The 16649-nt window shown below is 42.9% G+C and overlaps 1 protein-coding gene and 1 long non-coding RNA gene across 4 annotated transcripts in view; one reads left to right on the forward strand and one right to left on the reverse strand.

Moving 5' to 3' along the window:
- Nucleotides 1–16649, forward strand: part of LOC311525493 — a 104038-nt gene that overhangs the window by 45351 nt on the left and 42038 nt on the right. The window lies entirely within an intron of this gene.
- SHROOM1 (shroom family member 1) overlaps nucleotides 1–16649 on the reverse strand; it is a 78146-nt gene that overhangs the window by 17545 nt on the left and 43952 nt on the right. For both annotated transcript variants that reach the window (XM_084637669.1, XM_084637668.1), the window contains one exon: nucleotides 1676–4502. In XM_084637669.1, the coding sequence (XP_084493795.1) occupies nucleotides 1676–4393 (2718 nt within the window). In that variant the 5' untranslated portion in view covers nucleotides 4394–4502. The remainder of the gene's footprint in view (nucleotides 1–1675; nucleotides 4503–16649) is intronic.

The raw sequence follows: 16649 nt of genomic DNA on the forward strand, positions 1-16649 counted from the left end.
AAGTGCATATTTCTGCCCTGACACTGGGACAATGTTCGCTGAGCATGTAGGAAATAAAGCAAATGGCCAATTTTACCTGTTCCAACAGGCTTCTAAAGTGTTAGAGTCTGCCAGAAGCCACATCATCATATTATTTAAACTCAAGGCTGTTGTGTCAAGAGCAAGGGCAAAAGGAACCATCCATAAAGACTCAGCATTGTAGTCTTTTATGGTGTGTGGTGAGCTAGCTGTTGGTAGCTAAGCAATGTTGTTCTATATATGTAAATATCTATATCACATGCTCTTCACGACAGTATCTGAGGTATCGGATGAGAACCATTGTTTTATTTTCCTAATTGTGGTACCCGAAGTAGCCCAGAGATCTTCTTGCTATCCCAGAATGAGTAATTTTGAGATCTAAACAGTGTGTGGGAAGTCGTATTATGAGAAGAGATGAATCTATGGAAGGTTCTCTCTCTTCTACCAAATGGAAAGCCACCAACCTAGGAAACAGAAATCTCAGTCCTATAAAACAGATTTCTAAATAAACAGTGATGAACACATATTCATCCTGTGCGAGTCTGCAGTGTCCATGAATTACTTCTACCTGAGAAAAACAGGAAATCTAATTTCATCAGGATAACTATCCAAAAGTATCTGTCTAGCTATCTTCAGTTTTTTTAAGTGGCTGGGTGTGAGGTTTGAGAAAACTGGGAAGGATGCAAAGTTGCAATGTATAACTAGACAAAGCTCAGTGGTTTCTGCTGAGTTTTAGTTTGAAAATCTGGGTTCAATTAAAAAAGTCAAAAGTGAAACTCAGGTATAGGCAGGAAGACTTCATAAGAGCCAAAAGAGACAGACAAACATAAATACATACATACATAAATAAAATATTTGCACTAATTCTGTCAACTGGAACCCACCGATTTCTATATGGCTTTGCTTTTCAGGGCAAAAACCACTTAAAAGGTGTTCCCTCAAAAGACTTATCTGGGAGAAAAACGTTTCTTCTAGTTTCCTCATAGATACTTAGGATACAGCAGGCTTGCAAGCTACCCCTCTACCTCCTTGGCAGCCTACCCAAATTCCTCTCCTAATGGTCAAATCAGGTTCAAAATCCAGAAATCTTTCCTTGTGGACTTTTCAGATGAATTTCTACCAGCCCTGTTTGTTCTACCAGTCCTGAAAGAGCATGTAATACTTAGCATGTAAGAGCTTTTATCTATGGCAATGCACTTAAGTTTTCAACCTCCAAGCAAACTTATTAGCAACTTGTTTTCCATTAAAAAAAAGAAAAATCTACAGTTTGTCTGCAAAGCACTATGCATGCCAATAATTAACAACCATTATTGTCATTTAATTAAACATAATATTTTAAAACATTTTTGGTAGGATGGCTTTTAGAACTCCAAACAATTAATTTTATATTCTCTCTTCTAATCTGTTCCTCCAACCAAACTCAAAACATACGATTTGCAAACAACAGTGAGGTTTCCTATAGAATAACAAACACAAAATCCTCCTTTTTTTCTTCCAGGTTTCAAGAACAGGCTATAGCTCACTAAGGGTCAGATTATTAGTTTCTTACTTCCATTGGTGAGCAATGGGGACTCATGTGAGCAACTACTCACCAGTATAAGCAAAGGGTTCACAGTCTGGCCAAAAACTGGAAATTACCTTGTAATATCTTTCATACCTGTGCAGGAGAAGATGACGATTTTGATCGTTCTCGACCTTTGCTGGATGCAGAAGCCCCTGATGGAATGAGATTTTCAGATGAAGCACATTTGCTGGTGCAGTTTCCGTCTGTTTCCCTGACAGCAGACTTGGGTTTTGAATGTGCTGTCTCAGTAGCCGAAGAACTAGCACTGTGTCTGTTGGTCCAGATCCCTGTGGCAATTAAAGCAGGGGAGGGTTCTGGAATTCTTTCTGGAGAGAGAAATTGGCAGATTACCTCATTATTTTGGGTCTTTCTGGTAATATCTGGTTTGGAAGTCTTGCCCTCAGCAAGCCTCTTAGCATTTGAAGGCCTCTTCTGCAGGGGCGGTTTGTGCAGAGCACTAGCGGGCCTTTGTGCAATCTTTCGTTCCATGTATTCAATAAGTGCAGTATGCTGGATTTGCTTCAACTCGGTCTTGGAGAGATTGGAGTTGGCAAGCGCACTCCCTCGGTTTTCCAGAATCTTTCTTCTGGCTGCCATTGCATCTTGTTCATTAATTTCATCCGACCTGACCCCGGTGCTTTCCGATCTTTCAAGATCACCCTGATCTTGCTGATCGTCCAGTTTATTGAGCTTCTCAGGTTCGGAATAGCACAATTTCTTTTGTTCTTCTGTTATCCTTTTTCTTCCTCCTATTCGAGCAGCTTGTGGCCTCTTTGTTTCTTCTTCTTTGCTGCTGTTTTCCAGAGACTTGGGAAGAGGAATCAACTTGGCATCCTCATTTGCACTGGATAAGGACAAAGATCTGAGATGTTCAATTGACGGTCTTTTGGAGGGTTTCTGCTTCAGCCTTATGGGCAAGCTCATCTGTAAATCCTTTCTTTTGAAAGATGTTTCTCTCAGGACCTTTCTTTGAGCAACTTTAAGTTTTTCCCTGTAATCATTCTTGAAACTCTCATCCACCGATGAAACAGAGCTCCCCAGAATTACATCATCAGTCTCATTAATGGTATCATCCCCTGTACACTGAAGGTGGCGTTTGTTCTTTTGAAGCTGGCTAATTTCTCTTTCTATCTCTATAGGTTGTGCAGAAACAGGGTGATTGCTCCTTGGAGAGGTCTTAGGCAAACTCCCTGAGTCCTCATGTTGCTGAGTGTCATTTTTGTGACTCAGAATGTTGGTGTTTTTCCCACCAGAAAGGTAATAAAGGAGAGGAGTTGTCTGCCTGTTTATTTTTTCACTGGCAGAATCATCCTGAGGCTGTCTTTCAAGCTTCTTTTGAAATTCAAGTTGGTGTTTTCTTTGATGAACAGGATTTAGGGTGTCCTCTTCCTTTGGGTTCATGTTAAGGTCAGGACTGCTATTGTTAGATTGTGTTTCACTCTGGAGTCCATTTGGAAATTGAGATGGGGAGTCATTGTTTGGTCTGTAATAAGATGTTTGGTCAGCACTATCAGAAAATTGCTTATTTCCAAAATCCAATTCCCCATGGTGAATAGGCTCTGTTTCTACACCTTCCAAGCTGTAGGACAGTGGTGATTTCTGCATTTTGATATGTTGATTGAGAAGTAGTTCCCAAACATCATTCCTGTTTTCTTCTTTGGAGCCAGAGCACTGATTCTTGTCCTCGGAGCTGTTCAGTTTCTCAGACACATCTTCCCTTGGAAGAGGACTGTCCATGTATTTTAAGCCTGCCCTACTCTCCAATACATCCTGATCCAAGCTTGAATACTCTTCAGTCCAGAATGGGCACTGAATGCAGGGAAACTGTCCCTCTTGTTGGCTGGATTCTGAGACTCTGCTTTGCAAATCTGCTTCTCTAAAGAGTGGTTCGTGTACTCCACAGGCAAAAAGATACTGTTTGTTCTCTTGTGTATCATTAACAGCACTGAGGTTGGTATGCAGTGGATGAGAGGACTTAGAGTTCATCTCCTCAGGAATTTTATAAGCTTGGACTGAATTCTGAGTACAGAAAAGATTTGGGGTCTTAGCCAAAGAGTCAGACTTTAAATATTCTTGAAAAATAATAGACGAGGGTCTGATGAAAATATGAGGCTTGTTTTGCTTTGTGCCATCTTGGGATGGATCCCTCTCTTTGCTTTCCTCAGTCATTAGCCCCTCATTCTTTGACCTGAATACCCAGTTTGTCCCTGAATCAGAGGGGAGAAGGACATTGCTAATATCCTGAGCACAAGTAGCTAGTTGCACACTATAGTCAAAATGATTTCCAGAATTAGATTTCCCTCTTGTAATTTCAAAATTTCTGGTAGCTTTATAGCTATGAAGTCGTGCTGGTGGTGATGGTGGACGAGGGGGTAAAGCCAGAGGTGATGGTGGCTGACATAAAGTCCCATGGGTAGGAGTGCTTCTGTATTGCCCATTGAGCCCAGTATCGTCGGAGTTGTGATGACTACCCAGCTCCAGTGACTTGTGCTGATGTGTGGGTTTAGGATCAGAGTTTATTGCATTAGGATTATAAATTCCTCTTACATATTCCGAGTCCATATATGGCAATCGCTCTAAGGGCAGACAATAGTTTTCATTATAATATGGTGGAGAATGATATTCTGGAACGTTTGAGCCACCAGAGAAAGAGCTGTAAGCAGAATCTAAGAGGTGGTCTAAGCTGCTGATGGACTTAAGTGGCGAGAGCCTGTTTCCATAATCAGGTGAGACCACTGGCTCCAACAGTTCTGCAATTTGGCCAGCTTGCTTGAGGTTCCATCTTTCGATCTCATTCCCATAGGAAGCCATATCTACTATCAGCCAGCTCCTCCAGGAAAAGAATTCAGATTAAGTCTCCCTGCTTGTGACTCAGCACATTTTACTGTAGTTAGCACATTTCATGTGTAGGTAGATGATCCTGGAGAGAAAAACAAAAACATTTTGAAAAACAGCCATTGAGAAGGATGATTACAGATTTAGACAGAGCCGTAACTAGGCATTTTAGTACCCCGGGCAAGCAAGCATCTGTGCACTCCCTACTGTTTTTTCCCCTTCATTTCCCTGCCCCATTTTCCCACCCCCATGACTTTCAGCCTGGGAAGCTACCCCACTCACCCCACCCTGGTTACAGCCCTGGCGTTAGACTATGTACTAGATCCTCAACTGGTGTAAACCATTTGTAACCCCATTGAACCTGAAGTAAATCAGCGTAGCTCTATTGACATCTGCTGAGACTCTGGCCCTAAATATAATCAATGGGGTCTGAGTGTAAAATTTACATTCAGCATATTTCAACCAAATTGTTTTTATAAGGAGCACAGATAACATGTGACCTCTAAGAAGTGGGAAAATCCTGGGATTCCATTCTTTCTCCCATTGTATCAGCAATATCTGGTGTAAGTTTCATGTAGTACTGGGGCGGGGAAAGGCCTTCATTAGTCACTGTGAAAGAGGGAGTCCAGTGATTTAAGCACAGGTGTGGCAGCCAAGATCTCCTGAGTTCTAATTCTAGTAGCTTAACTTTTAAAAGTAAATGTTAATGTCTGTAAAGTGTGACTGGAATGTGAAATGTGTGTATTTAAATGGGTTACATAGAAAGAAAACACGTGCGATGCTTGCTTCTAAACATAACTTTTGTGCTCCAGCTCCTCTTGAATTCCACTGCGCAGGAATGGCATTTTTAAAAATAAAATAAATTACTCCCAAAGAGATGAATACTAGATTTCAATCCATTTTTTGGAGTCTGATCCATTAATGGTGACAGGTTTCAGAGTGGTAGCCGTGTTAGTCTGTCTCAGCAAAAAGAACGAGGAGTACTTGTGGCACCTTTAAAGACTATCCGATTTATTTGGGCATAAGCTTTTGTGGGCTAAAACCCACTTTCGTGTCAAAAGCTTATGCCCAAATAAATTGGATAGTCTTTAAGGTGCCACAAGTACTCCTCGTTCTTTTTGCTGATCCATTAATGGCTCCAGGTTCATGCTAATGCTTGGCAACTTTATCCAATACTTTCCATGAACTGGTGCGTAAAAGAAAAGGAAATGTACAGGGGGGTCATTTCATGCAACACTGAATACAGCAGTTGTTATAACAGCACAAGTCAACTCTTTAGGACAGAAAGTGAAGAATATCTTATTAATTTGAAAACAGAAAATTTAGGGCGGTAGAATGTAATTACTTGAGTTAGAATTTTGGCAGGATGCTAGGATTATCATCCCAGCTATCACAAAAAGTGCCCTGGGGACTTTTGGATAAAGCAGAGATGCAGACCATTTTACCATTAAACACTGCACCTGCAACTGGACAGCTCCCCCAACACCAGGCTTGGACATAAATTCATTACTGACTCAAAGGGAAAAGCAGCTCTTTCTAAATCACTAATATGTTTTCCTGCTAGTACCTTGAAGATCTTTTAGGGTATGTCTACACTGCACTACAAAGGCCTGCGGCATGATTGGCCTAGGTCAGTTGACTTAGGCTCATGAAGCTCAGGCTGTGGGCTTACAAAATTGGAGCCTGAGCTCTGAGACCCTGGGAGGTGCGACGGTCTCAGAGCCCAGGATCTAGCCCAAGCCCGAACATAGACACTGCAATTTAATAGCTCTGCAGTCTGAGCCCTGCAAGCCTGAGTCAGCTGATCCAGGCTCTAAGATTCCATTCCGTGGGTTTTTTAGCACAGTTTAGACATATCCTTAACCAGGTACTGACCTGGTCTGATGTGGAGTTTGTGAGGGCTGGTGAGATTACAGTGCAAATTGGTGTGGCTGCAGGTGTACTTGCCCTGTTAACCTTTTAAGATGCGTGTTTGGAACCTGGAAGCTTGTATGACTTCCTGCAAATTGTAGCTTTATAAAACTGAATCCGTTACTATATTTAAGGTATCACTTATCTATATCTGCTGTTTGTTCAGAACTGAAATGAGTCTGATTCTGACGTTACACAAATTTTACACCAGTGACACTCTGGTGGCATTATTCCTGATTTACACCAGCATACCTGAGAAAAGAACCAGGCCCATTCTCAATGTACCAAACTATAATACCTCCTAAATCCTTTTCTTTTTGTCCTGCTATGCTTGTTAGTCTAAGATACTATCTGTTAGGAACTGGTTTTCAGATTAACTAATTATTATTCCTTCCTATAAAACAATTCTATTCAATCACCTTTATCAGTATAACTGTCACTCTTCTTTCTAAATAAGTAAATCCAAGCCTGGCTAGCGCACCAGCCCCAATCAAATGAATGTCTTTTGTCAGTACCTGGGCTTTACATAAAGATTTACTGTACATCTGGTTTGCATGTCTCAAACCTTATTCTGCTGTGTTAATATTTAGTTACATTAGCCAAACCAAAAGAGAGGGCTATATAAACAAAAGGAAACTAATGCAGATTTCAAAAGGTTCCTGTCATATTTCTAGGTGTATTGATATTTAATGGTACCAAAAACAGCTGACATCAGTAGTGCTAAAGAGTAATTCACCAAAACTCAGCAGTCATCAGACCGTTTGAAAAATGAAGAGTCCAATACTTTTGCACAGATCATGTCCATTATTTCTCTTTCTCAGGGCTAGTCTTCATTGGAACAGTTACTAGAAGGAGCCTAGTAATGCAGTGAGAATGCAACAACAGGCTAGAGCTCAAGTTAGCACCACTCATCAACTGCTAATCCAATCGCTCTGTGGGTATGTCTGCCCTTGGCAGAGGAGGTGTAAATTCCAGCTCAAGGAGACATACCCACACTAGCTCTGGTCGAGCTAGCACCCTACAAGGGTGTAGCTGCAGTGGTGTGGGCTAGCCATGCCAAGTACATATCCAGGCCTGCTGATGGGGGAAGGGCAAAGGGGGCAAATGCCCAGGAGCCTGGATGACTTAAAAGGGCCTGGGGGCCCGTGGCAGCGGTGGCCAGGAGCCTTGGGCCCTTTTAGATCGCCTGGGCGGGCCACAGGGCTCCTAGGCACGCGCAAACACTCCAGGGCTGGGCCCCGCGGGCCGGCACGGGGTAGGTCCCTCAAGTGACGGGATGTCCCGGAAGTGACAGGTTCATCTCTTCTGCCCCAGTCCCCACCCCCCCTTAAGGACAGCCCTGGCCCTGAGGCCTGGAATTTCTGTCGCCAGGCTTGTACATACCCATCCAAGATGCTAGGCATGTACTCAGGCAGCAGTCCATCCCGCCACTTATGCCACTCTATATTAGCATGCTAGTTTGATCAGCGTTAGCGGAGGTATGTCTCCCTGAGCTGGAATCTACCTCTCCAGCTCCAATGGTAGACATACCCTGCACTGCTAATCCAATCACTCTGTGTAGCTCAAGTGTGGCTTGCAGTATGGTTGCTCTCACCCTTGCGCCTACTCATTGCTCAATATTCATAGAATCCTAGAACCATAGGGTTAGAAGGGACTGCCAGGATTATCTAGTCTAACCCCTGCCAAGATGCAGGGTTTGCTGTGTCTAAACCATCTAAGACAGATGGCTATCCAGCCTCCTTTTGAAAACATCCAGGGAAGAAGTTTCCACAACTTCCCTAGACAGGTCTTTTCCATTGTCCTACTGTTCTTACAGTTAGGAGGTTTTTCCTGATATTTAATCTAAATCTACTAAACTGTGGTTTGAACCCATTGCCTCTTGTCCTGACCGCCATGGCAAAAGAGAACAACTTTTCTCCATCTTTTTTATGGCAGCCTTTCAAGTATCTGAAGACCGCTATCATATCCCCTGTTAATCTCTTTTCCAAAATAAAGATACCCAATTCTTTCAGCCTTTGCTCATATGGTTTGCATTCTATCCCTTTGCTCATCTTTGTTGCTCACCTCTGGATCCTTTCCAGTTTATCTACATCCTTGTATAAATTGATGACCAAATTAGGCACAGTGCTCCAGCCGAGGCCTAACCAGTGCAGAGCATAGAGCGGTACTGTCACCTCCCGTGACTTGCATGCTGTCATAAAAATAAAAGGAAGGGTAACCACCTTTCTATATACAGTGCTATAAAATCCCTCCTGGCCAGAGACAAGACACTTTCAAATCAGAAGGGGGGGAAACAAAGGGTTTGTCTGTCTGTGTGTTGCTTTTGCCAGGAACAGATCAGGAATGCAGACTCAGAACTTCTGTAAAGTTAGTAAGTAATCTAGCTAGAAATGCGTTAGATTTCCTTTTATTTAATGGCTGGTAAAATAAGCTGTGTTGGATGGAATGGCTATTCCTGTTTTTGTGTCTTTTTGTAACTTGAGGTTTTGCCTAGAGGGATTCTCTATGTTTTCAATCTGATTACCCTGTAAGGTATTTACCATCCTGATTTTACAGAGGTGATTCTTTTACCTTTCATTAAAATTCTTCTTTTAAGAACCTGATTGATTTTTTTTATTGTTCTTAAGATCCAAGGGTTTGGGTCTGTGTTCACCTGTACAAATTGGTAAGGATTTTTATCAAGCCTTCCCCAGGAAAGGGGGTGTAGGGCTGGGGGGAATATTTTGGGGGAAGACTTCTCCAAGTGGGCTCTTTCCCTGTTCTTTGTTTAACACGCTTGGTGGTGGCAGCATAGGGTTCAAGGACAAGGCAAAGTTTGTACCTTGGGGAAGTTTTTAACCTAAGCTGGTAAGAATAAGCTTAGGGGATCTTTCATGCAGGTCCCCATTTATGTACCCTAAAGTTTAGAGTGGGGAAGGAACCTTGACACATGCATGTTAATGCAACCAAATTGCATTTGCTTTTTTTTTTCTTTCTTTCTTTTCTGCGCAACAGCATCGCATTGCTGACTCATGTTGAGGTTGTGATCCACTGCAACTCCCAGGTCCTTCTCAGCAGTGCTGCTCCCAAGTCAGCTTTCCCCCACTCTCTATTTGTGCATTTGTTTTTTCACAAATGTAAAAGTGTAGCACCTTACATTTGTCTTTGTTGAATTTCATTTTGCTGCCTATAGCCCAGTTCTCCAGATTATCAAGAGCCTTCATATTAAGCATGTTCTTAAGTGTTTTGTGGGTTTGTATTTCATGGACCCTTTCCAAAGTCATCTGAAGTGGTACTCTTTCCATTGACTTCAATGGGCTTTGGTTCAGGTGTTTAATGAAAAGAGTCAAATTAGGGTCACTGTCAAGAATACAGAATAGTCTTATCTCCATTGCAGTGTCTCTCAAGGTAGAACTCCATTATTGCCCCTAACCTGACTCTAGTCCACACACAAAAATCTCTAGCTCAAGTTAAATAATACTTTAGCTAGCTGGCCCATCCGGGGGAAAATGGATTGAAGCTTGAGGGCTGCTAACGCTGGAGCTAGTAATGCAGTGGGGAGGCAGCTGCATGGCACAGCTTGTTAGCACCAGCTGTTAATCCAATCGCTCTGTGTAGCTCCCCTGCGATTGCACAGCGTGGTCATACTCACTCTTGATTTAATGTTAGCTGGGATTGGTTTTAACATTTAGGGGGTTGCGTACGTCTTTATAAAATCTGTTCATCTAGGAAAGAATTTTTTAAACACGTGTCTGTCTCAAAAGTCAAGAGGAAAAATGAATTAGAGAAAAGGAGGGGATCGAGTGAGGAAGAGAAGGGAAACAAAGAGCGAAAGCAAACTGAGCAGAGGAAAACAAAGTGATTAGAAGGAGAAAAACAGAGGGGAAGTGAAGTGAAGAGGAGGGGGAGATGGAGAGGGGAAAAAACAGGTATAGTGAAGTAGAACCCAGGAACAGAGAAAGGGTGAAGATACAAAGACAGAGAAAAGCACAGAGCAAGAAAAAAAGGATAGGACAGGGAGAGAAGCCAAGAATGAGATAAACAGGGAGAACAAGAATATGATTAAAAAGAGAAGAAAGGAGGTGGGTTGACAGGAGACAGCTGGAGCATACAACAGAATAAGTTGTCCCTACATACATTTCCACCTAGTCATCCAAAAGGAACATGCACAACTGATAATTTTTCATGGTACCTCTTACAATGCCATATTCTACCACTCGTAGCAACACTGTACTTCAGTGTCAGAAGTGGATATGTTTTTTACATTCAAAACAAATAAAACTAGAAGGAACTAGATTACTCTTCAGGGACTAACCCTAGGATACCAAGACTATCTCCTCTAGGCCACTAGTTTGAATCCAGCACAGGTCAGTAATGAGTCAACTTTTGCATATTCGCATCCATCACAAAAAAACACCATCAAAATAGGCGTTAATTTTACAACATGTTGCTAAGCTCAGCAGAGGCACACTCGAGTGAGCAGTGTGTCAGATATGGCTACCCACCAGATTGCTGTGAGGGGAATCCCATTTCTGGTTTCCCCTGGTATTTCAAACTTCCCTGGGTCTCAGCAAGTTGCACACTGTTATCTCCCTTGGCCTCTCTGGCACACTACTGGTGCACCAATTCTGTCTTGTTACCTCTTCAAAGAGTCCCTCAACCCACCTGCCTAGGCCTCCAGAAAGAGCACTGATCCCTAGGGTACCCCAGTAGCTTAAACACACCTTCTCCAAGAATCTCACTGAAGATGTGAACCTTCTGGGTTACAGTTTAACTCTCTCAGGAGGCACGTTGTGGCTATAGCACATAACACACAGACACTTTGCCCAGAGTTATACAACACAGTTGCTCTTCACTTAATCACACATGCAATACTCAGATCCATACAAAAAATAAACCTTACACACATTTTCCCTTTCTAGCTTCCCTTGAAAGAGCAAAGGCCGCTTCTGCCCATTATAAACTTCCAGTCTCTTCTGTCAGGTGACTCCCTGGGCAGAATGAGCAGGTGATCACAGAATCTTCCCAGGTGACTTCATTGTTAGGTGATCTCTACCCTGTTGAACCAGTTCTCCTGGTTGGCATAGAGTGACCAGATGTCCCGATTCTATAGGGACAGTCCCGACAGTTGGGACTTTTTCTTATATACGCACCTATTACCCCCCCAACCCCACCCCAATTTTTCACATTAGCTATCTGGTCACCCTAGGTTGGCAGCCAGTCTTTTGTCTAGAACTATTACATTTCAGAGGTATGGCAGGCACATAAATTAACGTTAGCCCTCTTTTGTTAGCCCTTTGCCATCCACCTTTGGAATTTCAGTCCACCACGGAGGCAAAGGGACACTAGAGAAGGCAAAGCACTGCAGAGTCAAAGTGGAGTTTGCAGCTTGGCAAAGATACACACAGAGAGTTCATAATCTCACACAGAATTCACCAATGGCACAGCCAGTTTTCCCAGATCGACACTGTGAGCCATGAAGACTGACGTGTTCACTCATGCAGCAGCGCTCCCTCTAGGATCTGGCTGAGGTGCACCAGCAGCTGCAGTCCCTGCCTGTGCTTTATCTATTCAGAGGTAAAACAGAGGACCCCGGCCAATCCAGCACTTTTCATCTGCACTAACTTTACTTTAAATAAAAAAATTAAGCTACCCAGCCCAAAGCATAGTGGGCTGGCTTTGCTCACAGGCTTGAAATACATGTGGAGTAAATCATTTCTAATGCAATACACAAACACAAACAAGGGCCAGTATACTGTCCCAGGGGACACACTGGTAAGTTGCTCCACAAAGACTCATTGAGAAGCAAGTACTAGTTCATGCCTTGTTTGACGGGCGTCATAAAAGCCGCTCATTACTTCAGTTAAGCTTTCATGCCACTTATCCTCTAACTTAAAACTCTACATCCTGTGAAATCTCTCTTAACTGATAGCAGAGGGACCACCAAAATTAAATGCTGCTAGAGACTCAATCTGTCTTCACAGATTGTGCTGTCAGCAGCAAGATATACATCATAAAGAGAGGCAAATACTTTCAGCATTGGGAGACTCAGAACTCCCTTACAGACACTTAAATGCAATGGAAAAAGCAGCAGCAGCTGCTAAGAGTTCACATATAATAAATGTTCTGTACATGAGAGCAACTCTGCCAATTGTTTAAAAAACACCCTATGTTTATAGGACCAAATATGGAGCACCTGACATTGACACAACACTATTATTATTTATGATGCATGGGGATCAAGTACAATGAGCAACATCTCCGCAAGCAGTTCACTTAAGCAGATAAAGCAAACTGGCTAAAGACATTTGGAGCTATTAAACATAACAAATATTCACATTAGCTAACCCACCTCAGCACAGAACCTCTTGGATGTATTCACAGAAGGTACTAAAGCTTGGCAGAGTCAGAGAGGACCCATCCAGTGACCCAGTTCAGTATTTCCCCTTTAAAACTGCACTTAAACCTGATGATCACAGTGATTTTAATTAGTTACCAACATAAAAAGAAACCAGATTCTTCAAAACCTTCCATGCCAAGCTCCTTAATACTGACCCACTTTCCAAAGAGATTCAAATTATATCCAAACGCAGTCAAAGTTATAGATGGTCTTCCTTTCTGAAAAAAAAGTCAAGAACTAACCAGAATTTTAATCTACAATCCCCTATGATGCACATTTCCAGCTGGCAGGGGGAGAAAGATTTCACTGGTGATGCTGCTGTTTGAACAAAAAGCCTCACATTCCTGGCTTGTTTCAAAGACAGTCCTGGTATCATTCATTTTGAACCAAGAGAGAAGGTGGAGAGCAGCCAAGCAGAGGGGCAGCTACAAGTTAATTTATAAAAGGAACTTGGACTTGCAAGGCACAGTAAACAAATTAACTAGCTTCTGGTAAAGCAATGGCAGAGCAGCAGCATAGTGTGGAAATTTGTGCTGGGTTCTTTGGGAATAAAATTGTTTTCATGCAGAATAATGCAAATGGGAAATAGAATTAACCAAACTATTTTTAAGTCTGAAAGATCTACTTGACTCTTGGAAGAGCGCTGGCTTTTTTTAGAGACAATCCAAACAGACACAGAAGTTAGATTCTGGCCCTGAATAAGGGGCCACCATGTGAAAATGCCAAGCATAATAGGTTTACTAATGGCAAAACTCCCATTGACTTCAGTGGGGTAAGGCTGGAGCCACATTTAAGAAGTTCAGGAAGATAAAACACTGGATATCTGGCAAAGAGCAGAGTCCTGGAGCTTTTGAAGCTGCGATAGAAAGAAAAATAGACACAGAAAGTTTGCTTTGGAAGTAGGGGAAGCACTGACACAGCAAGGCCATAAAATTAGAATCAGAATCTAATGCATTTACCTTCATACCAATTTTAGATACTGTTTACATGCATCCGATGAAGTGAGCTGTAGCTCACGAAAGCTTAGGCTCAAATAAATTGGTGAGTCTCTAAGGTGCCACAAGTCCTCCTTTTCTTTTTGCGGATACAGACTAACACGGCTGCTCCTCTGAAACCTGTTTACATCTGTTAACTTAGCAGACTAGGAATCTTTCACATGGTGCTGACAAAGTGCGCAAGAGGGGCATCATTTGCGAAGTGCACAATGTGCTGCACTCCGACTGCCTTGCGTAGACCCTGCTGCAATACTCCAAAAGATATCTAGTTTGTGTTGGTGTAGTTCTGTTTGAAACTACACTGGGAGTTGGGCTGTGAGGGCCTAGAAGACTTTAATACAAACTCTTAGGGCAGTGGAGAGGCCAAAGGGTAGGATACAATGCTGACAGTGGTCCCTGCCAACTATAAAATGTAGGAAACATCTGTGAGATGGGTGCATGCCTATATGAAAATAAGTGTCCAGCAGGTCAAGAGAGACAAACCAATCTCCTGGATTCAGGAGGGTAACTCAACTCCAGAAGGTAAGTCAATACTAGGGAGAAATCTCTCTCAGTACCACTCAGCAAAGGTAACTCAGGTTCTTCAGGATCTAAAGGACTTTGTGGGAAAAGGATGATGATACCTGAATGATACCAGGAAGCCTAGATAGTACTGAGGGGTAGTCTGACCAGGCACTCTCCCACCATGGTCTGAAGACAATTTAGCCTTGCTCATAGATGAGTCCTTGTGTTTCGGAGACACGGATCCAGTATTGGTATCGATGCTGCTCAAAGTTGTTTACCAGATGGCTTCTCAGAACCTGGCATGATCTTCATGATCTTTTTACCTGGCGCTGGGGTCTTGGTATCAGAGGAAGTAGAAGCCTCAGAAGTACCTATCCCAGGACTCAAGGTCGTCTTAAACCCAGTCTAAAAGGGTGGCTTTCCCCTTCTCTTGGATTCTCATTCTAGACTATATGGTCTCTTCTTTTTTGGCAGTCTGGATGACTCTGAAGGCCCCCTGTCCCCCCGGGTCTTCACTTACCACAGCAGGAATGGTCATCGGGTCTCTCTGAGCAGCCGAAGCCAATGTACAGGAAGGAGACTCACACCCCACAGTTCTCAGAGAACACTCCATCAACAATAGTTTTAGTCTCTGTCCTCCCTAAGTTTTTGAGACCTGCTTTTGAAACCTGAGCAGACCTTACACTTGCAGGGAACATGAGCCTCTCCAAGGCCGCAGAGGCAGCTTCAATACCTGAAGAGAAAAGACCTGTCTGACTGGGCTTGAAGCCGTGGTCTTGGGCATAAACTGTTAGGAGAGGCTGCAGATTGAAGCCTGAGATAGAACAAAGACCCAGACTGGGCAAAATGAAGAAGGGAAGGGGGAGAGGGTAAATGAGACACCTGTTACACTCTTGGGCTCTTTTCCCCTAAATCCTGAAATCGGAAACTTCAATCTGAATGTGTTTTAAACAATTATGTGGAGCTAAAACCCCTCTGCAAAAGGAAAAAGGAAACACATTCAAAATGCAACTGATATCAAAACGATGCTATTGTTTTCCTAAGCCGCTGAGTGGCTAAGCCGCCACATAGAATGCAGTCTCTGGGTCTTAGACATGTCCAAGCAACCCTGTAGTACACAATTCTGGAACAATGTACACATTCGAGGCATGTAGCATATATTGTCGTTTCCTTGTCGGAGGATTACAATGACATGCATTAAATTAAAAAACGTAAGAAAAACAGCAGATGAAGTCAGGTGCATTAGTAGTGTACCATTCAGAAATCTAAGGAAGAAATAAAGTCACTAACCATTCAAGGTACAAATTTGAAATGGAAAGTTAAGGCCAACTTGATTTCCATTGGTTATTATTTACAGTATGTATTACAATAGTACACAGGGACTCCAGCGTGGCCCCTTTGTGTAGGGAGAGACGGTCACTGCCCTGAGCAGGGCAGTCCCTAAGGGTGTGCGGGGCCCGGAACAACTCCTCCCCACCCTCACTCCACCCCTTCCCCCAGGCTGCCACCCCCGCCTCTTCCCCCAATCCCTGAGAGTTTACCATCTGAATAAATGAGAAGACAGAGGGTGGCAGGGGAAACAGAGCCACAGAGGGGAAGTGACTTGCCCAAATGTCACACAGCAGATCAGCGGCAGAGCTGGAGTAGAACCCCCATCTCTTGAGTCTCAAGACAGTGTTCTCTTCACTAGACTATGCTACTTCTGAATTGGCCATACAGTGCTTAGCACAATGAGGCCTTGATCCTTGATTAGGGTTCCTAAGTACAATAGTAATATCAATAATAGCAGGTCAATGCACAGAAGCTTACACGGTTGTTGTCCATTCTGCATTTCTTCTGTGGACAGTAACTCTGCTCAGATCAGGTATGGATAACACGGCGATAAAAGCATGTACCCTGTCCGCATTAGAACTCCTACTGCCACTAGTGAGAGTGTAACAATGAGAGATTTCCTGAAAAATCCTACTGAGTATACTTGTGCAAGTGATTCTCTTGTGAGTAAAGGATTCAGGCTCTGGCACCAGTCCTAAGGCATAGTACAGTTACTCATGGAGTACTCTACTGCTGTTAAAATATTAGCAGCCCAGTTAATCGGTCATAAAAACATTTTACATTTCTGGCAAATATCTCTGTACAGAGGGAGAATGGTGACCCTAAGCTGCAGCCAGTTAACAAGGACAAATCTTATCCTTCCTTTAAGGACAAGTTTTCTTCCTCTCTTTAATTTGCTCTTGTTTGGGGTGACCTTCCTTAGATTATGTTGGTTACTGTTAATGAATCAATTAACTTTCTTGGCAGTCTGTACAACACTTGTCCAGACTAGACCAAGGCCTCTCTGAGTATTAGAGATTTTTTTATCGTGTCTCTAAATTCTCCTGACAATCCAGGGAGAACAACTCTCCTTGCACTAAACAAAGCATGCAGTGCTGCTGGTTTAGTGACA

The sequence above is a fragment of the Lepidochelys olivacea genome, assembly GCF_965140295.1.
Source record: "Lepidochelys olivacea isolate rLepOli2 genome assembly, chromosome: 8".
Classification (NCBI taxonomy): domain Eukaryota; kingdom Metazoa; phylum Chordata; order Testudines; family Cheloniidae; genus Lepidochelys; species Lepidochelys olivacea.